Source organism: Borostomias antarcticus (genome assembly GCF_949987555.1).
Source record: "Borostomias antarcticus genome assembly, chromosome: 30".
Lineage (NCBI taxonomy): Eukaryota > Metazoa > Chordata > Actinopteri > Stomiiformes > Stomiidae > Borostomias > Borostomias antarcticus.
Genome location: NC_140263.1, coordinates 4,343,134 through 4,350,633, shown reverse-complemented (window position 1 = coordinate 4,350,633; position 7,500 = coordinate 4,343,134). Strand labels below are relative to the sequence as shown.

The following is a 7,500-nucleotide window of genomic DNA, read 5'->3' as shown; positions in this document are numbered from 1 at the left end:
CAGATTCTGGCATTCACCAACGGTTTCTCATCTGGGATTTGTCCTCAGCTAAGAACAGAATATAGGAACACTGAATAGCAGTCGCAAGTAGGCCATTTGAGTGCGGAACTGAAGATTATGCAAAATTGGTGATTGCGGTCACCTCAATTCTACAGTTGGATGATATATGATTGAAATTCAACAGAACTTAAGAAGATATTGGCGAATGAGGCCCAATCATCATAGTTTTTCAACGCATGTACGCATGTATTGACTTCCATTGTAGCCCAGTGTGCTATTTTGGACTGCAGCTAGCTAGCTACAGACCACAAATAGGGATACATGTCCAAAGTAGCACACTACCCCTTTAAAGCACTTGGGCTGAACAGTTGTTGTGTCAGCGAGATGGTGCAAGATGAGTTTACGCCACTCTGGAAGAAACACACATGGTTCCTCTTCGTTGATTACTGAAGACTGGAGACTTAAGTTACCCAACAAGCAGGATTCATGTGCACGCACACACACACACACACACACACACACACACACACACACACACACACACACACACACGCACAGGCACACACAAACACACATTTGAACTTGTTTCTGTTCAGTACTTATAGGATGGAAGCTGAATACATCAGTTCCAATGCTTCCAATGCTAATCCAGCACAATAAGAGCGGGATAGCCAGTTAGCTCATGAGTTTACAACAACTAGCAGCAGCTTCCATAACATTAATGGTAGCGGTCAGTGGCTAAAGCAGTTACACTGATGATTCCTGTAACGTTAGCTATTTTGCTGCAACTGGTTCAACTTCTGTTTCTGGACAAGAGTCATTACTTGCTGTATGCACTTCCCTTTAGGTGGTGAAGTTAGTAGATGGTAATCTCTGAGAATGTCTCGCGTGGGAGTCCAATGTTCTGACCATTACTCTACTTGTGGAATTTAGGTAAGGGATAAAAAGGTTGGAGTGAAAGGATGAACGTGTGGAGGTTTGGGGTATAGTCCCATAAAGTCATCCCCACCGGGTCTTGAACCCCGGTCTCCCGGCTGGGAGTCCAATGCTCTGACCTCTGGGTTGGGGTTAGAATAAGGGTTCGAGTTGGGACAGGATCTGACCTATAAGCCAATGGGTAAAGGTTGTGCTGGATTAGCATTGGAAGCATTGGAACTGATGTGTCCAGGCGACAAGATCTTAATTTATCTGACATTATTTCATGTCATTTCAAGTCACAGCTATTTCAGTGGCATGACTAGCTTCCGTCCTACCAGTCCTGAACAGAAACAAGCCAGCCTCGCACATAAGCCAGGCTTGTGTTAATGAGAGGTGTTCATGTAGTTGGTAGTGGTGTTAATGAGAGGTGTTCATGTAGCTGGTAGTAGTGTTAATGAGAGGTGGTCATGTAGCTGGTAGTGGTGTTAATGAGAGGTGTGTTGCTGGTAGTGGTGTTAATGAGAGGTGTGTTGCTGGTAGTGGTGTTAATGAGAGGTGTGTAGATGGTAGTGGTGTTAATGAGATGTGTGTAGCTGGTAGTGGTGTTAATGAGAGGTGGTCATGTAGCTGGTAGTGGTGTTAATGAGAGGTGTGTAGTTGGTAGTAGTGTTTATGAGAGGTGTTCATGTAGCTGGTAGTGGTGTTAATGAGAAGTGTTCATGTAGCTGGTAGTGGTGTTAATGAGAGGTGTTCATGTAGCTGGTAGTGGTGTTAATGAGAGGTGTTCATGTAGCTGGTAGTGGTGTTAATGAGAGGTGTGTAGCTGGTAGTGGTGTTAATGAGAGGTGTTCATGTAGTTGGTAGTGGTGTTAATGAGAGGTGTGTAGCTGGTAGTAGTGTTAATGAGAGGTGTTCATGTAGCTGGTAGTGGTGTTAATGAGAGGTGTTCATGTAGTTGGTAGTAGTGTTAATGAGAGGTGGTCATGTAGTTGGTAGTGGTGTTAATGAGAGGTGGTCATGTAGTTGGTAGTAGTGTTAATGAGAGGTGGTCATGTAGTTGGTAGTGGTGTTAATGAGAGGTGGTCATGTAGTTGGTAGTGGTGTTAATGAGAGGTGGTCATGTAGCTGGTAGTAGTGTTAATGAGAGGTGTTCATGTAGTTGGTAGTGGTGTTAATGAGAGGTGGTCATGTAGTTGGTAGTAGTGTTAATGAGAGGTGTTCATGTAGCTGGTAGTGGTGTTAATGAGAGCTGGTCATGTAGTTGGTAGTAGTGTTAATGAGAGGTGGTCATGTAGTTGGTAGTGGTGTTAATGAGAGGTGTTCATGTAGCTGGTAGTGGTGTTAATGAGAGGTGTTCATGTAGTTGGTAGTGGTGTTAATGAGAGGTGTTCATGTAGTTGGTAGTGGTGTTAATGAGAGGTGTGTAGCTGGTAGTGGTGTTAATGAGAGGTGTGTAGCTGGTAGTGGTGTTAATGAGAGGTGGTCATGTAGCTGGTAGGAGTGTTAATGAGAGGTGTTCATGTAGTTGGTAGTGGTGTTAATGAGAGGTGTTCATGTAGCTGGTAGTAGTGTTAATGAGAGGTGTGTAGCTGGTAGTGGTGTTAATGAGAGGTGTTCATGTAGCTGGTAGTGGTGTTAATGAGAGGTGTTCATGTGTGTTGGTAGTGGTGTTAATGAGAGGTGTTCATGTAGCTGGTAGTGGTGTTAATGAGAGGTGTTCATGTAGGTGGTAGTAGTGTTAATGAGAGGTGGTCATGTAGCTGGTAGTAGTGTTAATGAGAGGTGGTCATGTAGTTGGTAGTGGTGTTAATGAGAGGTGGTCATGTAGTTGGTAGTGGTGTTAATGAGAGGTGTTCATGTAGTTGGTAGTGGTGTTAATGAGAGGTGTGTAGCTGGTAGTGGTGTTAATGAGAGGTGTTCATGTAGCTGGTAGTGGTGTTAATGAGAGGTGTGTAGCTGGTAGTGGTGTTAATGAGAGGTGTGTTGCTGGTAGTGGTGTTAATGAGAGGTGTGTTGCTGGTAGTAGTGTTAATGAGAGGTGGTCATAGGTCTATGCGTGTGTGTGCACGTGTGTGTGTGTTTATGTGTGTGTGTGTGGGTGTGTATGTATGATGTATGTGTGTGTATGTGTGTGTATATGTACTGTGTGTAGGTGTGTGTATGTGTGTGTGTGTGTGTGCGCGTTTGAGGGCCCATGTGTGTGTGTGTATGTGTGTCTGTGGATGTGTGTGTGTCTGTAAGTGTACTGTGTGTGTGTGCGTGCGTGTGTGTATACTGTACTGTGTGTATGTGTTTTGTCTGTGTTTGTGTGTGTGTGTGTGTTTTGTCTGTGTTTGTGTTTGTGTGTGTGTGTGTGTGTGTGTGTGTGTGTGTGTTATACTGTACTCTAGCTTATCTCTAGTTCCTCCCATTCAAACAGCCCTCGTGAACTATGAACCCAGGCTGTAAGCAGAGAACGCCACGGACGCCATCAGCTCGGTAGCAGCAGTGTTTGACTACGGCTACTGTTTTGCTCAGTACAGTTAAAAGCAGATGCATGTTATTATTCAAAACATGTCACATTTAAATGGACACACACACACGCACACGCACACACACACACACACACACGCACACACGCACACACACACACACCAGACATAAACACCATTCTGTGGCCAGAGGAAGATTTGCATGGCAGCAGAGGAAAAATACCCCCCAGTCCTAGATCCTACCAGGACTCTGGAACAGCACCAGACTGTTAAGAACAACTGTGTAGAACCATAGAACTATTTATAATAACAGAAGAACCCTGTGGAAGGTTCTATATTGTATAGATCCCCTTTCCTGTCAGAAAAAAAAACTTGGCTTCCAAACAGCACCTTATGGAGCTGGAAATAGTTATTTTTGTGGAACCGCAAGGTTCTCTATGAACCCTTTTTTAGCCGGGTTCTTCTGTGGTAGTGGAGGTGGTTCAGAGTTATTACTTCTCGTAAGTCGGTTTGGATAATCTGCTAAATGACTGTTCAGCTGTGGTACTGTATATACTGTAGATATCTGGTTTTTGCAGCTGATGACTTAACTTCCATGATTGATCAGGGGACAGATGGCTACAGACTTTTACATATAGTCAGCAGGACTAGTCAAGAGGGATTCAAACCGACAACCTTCCCTGTGACCAGAATGGAGTACGCTGAGGTGGTGGGGTGGGATTCAAACCAACAACCTTCCCTATGACCAGAATGGAGTACGCTGAGGTGGTGGGGTGGGATTCAAACCAACAACCTTCCCTATGACCAGAATGGAGTACGCTGAGGTGGTGGGGTGGGATTCAAACCAACAACCTTCCCTATGACCAGAGAGGAGTACCCTGACGTGGTGGGGTGGGATTCAAACCAACAACCTTCCTTATGACCAGAATGGAGTACGCTGATGTGGTGGGGTGGGATTCAAACCAACAACCTTCCTTATGACCAGAATGGAGTACGCTGAGGTGGTGGGGTGGGATTCAAACCAACAACCTTCCCTAAGACCAGAGAGGAGTACAGCAACTTTGTTACAGTAGGGAGGACAGGTCATAAGTGAGTAAAGGTCAAGTCAGACACACAGTCAGACAAAGTAAACAACTTTATGGGGAAGTTTTTGTTGTGACACCATGTATAAGACCATGACACAAGACACAAGACAAGGGCAGTAACAGTAACAGTACAAAAAGCAGTGAAGTCAGGTCACTGAAGTGTAAACCTCATACAGTATGTGTTGACGACTGGGAACCTTATTCCCTAACTGTAACTGCCTTGTAATGTAATTTGTATGTCGTAATTGCCTTGTATTTTGTATGTATTGCATTTTGTATGTCGCTCTTTCTTCCTTTTTATGTGTTATTTGTATTGTAAAGCGCTTTGTGCATTCGTGCTGTGAAAGGCGCTATATAAATAAAACTTACTTACTTACTTACTAAGTGCTGAGCATCTAGGCTGAATCTAGGCCAGCCGTGATGATAAAGACTTGGTCCAGTGATAGTAGTTTGGTGATAAAACTGTGTCCCGTCTGCAGGAAAACAAGGCGGATCTCAAGGCCATCATGGCTCAATTAAACAGCGTCGTTAAACAGGCCGACCTCCCCTCAAAGACCGCCCTGCACCCCTCCCTCTCCACCAGACCTCCCATCCAACTCAAGAAGCCCATCCTGGAAAACAGCCTGTCGGGCAACGCCATCTCATCCCAACCCATGCCGCCCAAACCGAGCTTCCTGAAGAACAGCGTTTCCACCAAGAGCGCCCCGGAGGTGCGGGAGCTCCCCAAGACCAAGGCGCTGGCCGGCAAGTTCTCGAACCCCAGCCAAGAAGACGTCAAGCCCTCGTTCGTCAAACAGTTTCCCTTCAACCACTCCTCCGCGTCCTCCCAGGAGGCAGAGGCCAAGAGTTTTGCGCCCAGACCCCCCTTCCACAAGCCCCTCCTCAGCGCCACCCATCCAGAGAGCAGGCCAGCCTTCCCGAAGCCCCTCCCAGCCTCCGTCCCCAAGCCCCTCTCTATAGGAACCACCGTGCCCCCCTGGGTGAAGGATGATGGGGGGGGCTCCCCTTCCAGCCCCCCTCCCAAGATGCCCACCCACCAGAAACCCAGCAACATCTTCATCAAGATGCGGCTGCAGGATGAGGACGGCGAAGGAGGAGGGGCTACGACAGACCCCTCCTCCAGACCCTTCCCAAGCCCCGCCCCCAAACCCTCCAACTTCAGGACTGCTCAGGAAATGTTTAGCAAGGACGTCCCATCAGACGACTCAGGGGGGAGGGGGGAGGGACTTCCCCTCACCCCCCCTGCCAGCTCCCCACCTCCCAGACCACCAGCCAGTAAGAAGCCCAGCTTTGTGAGGAAGCCGCTTGGCTCTCCCTCCCCGACGGGGGAGGAGGGTAACGCTGACCACCCCTCTGCTCCTAAGAGGAACACCCTCCCTAACATCTGGGCGCTGGGAAACGCCCCCGCCAAACCCAACCGGCCTCCCAGGGTCAATCTGGAAATCTTCAGGAGAAGCAGCGAGGCCAGCAGTGATGGTAGGAGTGTGTCTGTGTGTCTGTCTGTCTGTCTGTGTGTCTGTCTGTCTGTCTGTCTGCCTGTCTGTCTGTCTGTGTGTCTGTCTGTCTGTCTGTCTGTCTGCCTGTCTGTCTGTCTGTCTGTCTGTCTGTCTGTCTGTCTATCAACAGAACTACAGTAAAGAAGGTGTTAAGAGTGGTTTGGTATTCAGCATCATAAGCCCTGTGATAAAGTTATTTACAGTCAACAGTGGTCCATATCAACATGTAAACAGCTGCACTCTTGTAGCCTCATGAGACCATCCTGATTTACCTCACATTCTGTTTCCCTCGCAAATCAGTTACTCTCCATAGAGGTCCCTTTGTGCCAGATCAGAAAACGATCTTACCAATCAGCGTTGGTTCTGAGGAATTTAAAATGCAAACATCTATGATGGGTGGGTTTAGGTGTGACGACAGCTAGGAGTAGCTGAAAACATGGTTCATCCAATCACCTGCCAATTATTTTGGAAAGTGCCTGCCCTTTTCCAAACATTTTCCAACAAGCTACTGTGCATGGTCGGTGTAGCACCCACTTCACACTGCTAATGAGGGATGAGCTGTTCTGTTTGCCACAGACAGTAACTAGAACGGTATAATTGTTATTATTGAATGCCTGAGCTTCTTACCGTTGGCTATGATGCACAATAGCTAGCTAGGCTATCGAGTTACTGTATAGCTAATATTGGTCAACTATGCCAGCTGGGTTAACATAGCTGGCTGGCTAATATTAGCTAGAATTACAGTACTTGCTTGGTAATAACTTATTTGAAGAGTTGTCTCGGGATCCACAGCAGCGAAAGAACGATTTTTCCCACTTATCTTCTAGTGTTATCTCTTGATGCAGGTTGTTTTGGTTTTATTTGTCCAGGTTTTAAGACATCTCTACCTGCTTTTTCTGTTAAAGTGGAAATGTGTCTCTTGAAAAAGCTACTGCTGTAAAGTAGGAGGCAGTATGTTCCCTCATTGAGCTGGGAAGTGTGATCCGTTTGAGTTTTATTTGTATAAATAAAACGTTTAATAAACGTGTAATAGTGTTTGAGGTTTTCACATGTAATCTTTGTATTCCAAACATGATGTAAAATGATGGTATTCTGGAAATTTTAACGGTTCAGTATAATTATATCGAATAACTTAAGTGATATACTGTAGGTGAAAACAGCTTTTCAAAGATGGCGCGGTCCTATAGGGCTTCACTTTAGATTTTGAATCCTGGGAGACTGCTTTTTTCTCCCGAGTTAAAATCGTCACGAATACAATGACGTCGAGCGTCGGGAATTACCACCTTGGGAATTCCCGAGTCCCAGTTGTCTTGAACGCAACATTAGCTGTGCCATGAGCAATGAGCACTTATCTCTCAAGAGTGCACAGTCTGTCTACATGTTTATACGGGCCGTTGAATATGATCATAATAGCATTATAGGGCTTATGATGCCAATACCAAACTAGTCCTTTAAAGATGAATTGGAGAAACGTGTCAGTGTAAAGCTTTACTGTAAAACGTCCGGAGCTCATTTTGAGCTTTTCACGAA

The 7,500-nt window shown here is 46.0% G+C and overlaps 1 protein-coding gene across 1 annotated transcript in view; it reads left to right on the top strand.

Annotated features, from left to right (window-relative positions):
• The window catches only part of fyb1b (FYN binding protein 1 b), a 17,516-nt gene that overhangs the window by 1,544 nt on the left and 8,472 nt on the right, over positions 1 to 7,500 (top strand). The window contains exon 2 of the mRNA XM_084460158.1: positions 4,954 to 5,950. Coding sequence (XP_084316284.1) covers positions 4,954 to 5,950 — 997 coding nt within the window. The remainder of the gene's footprint in view (positions 1 to 4,953; positions 5,951 to 7,500) is intronic.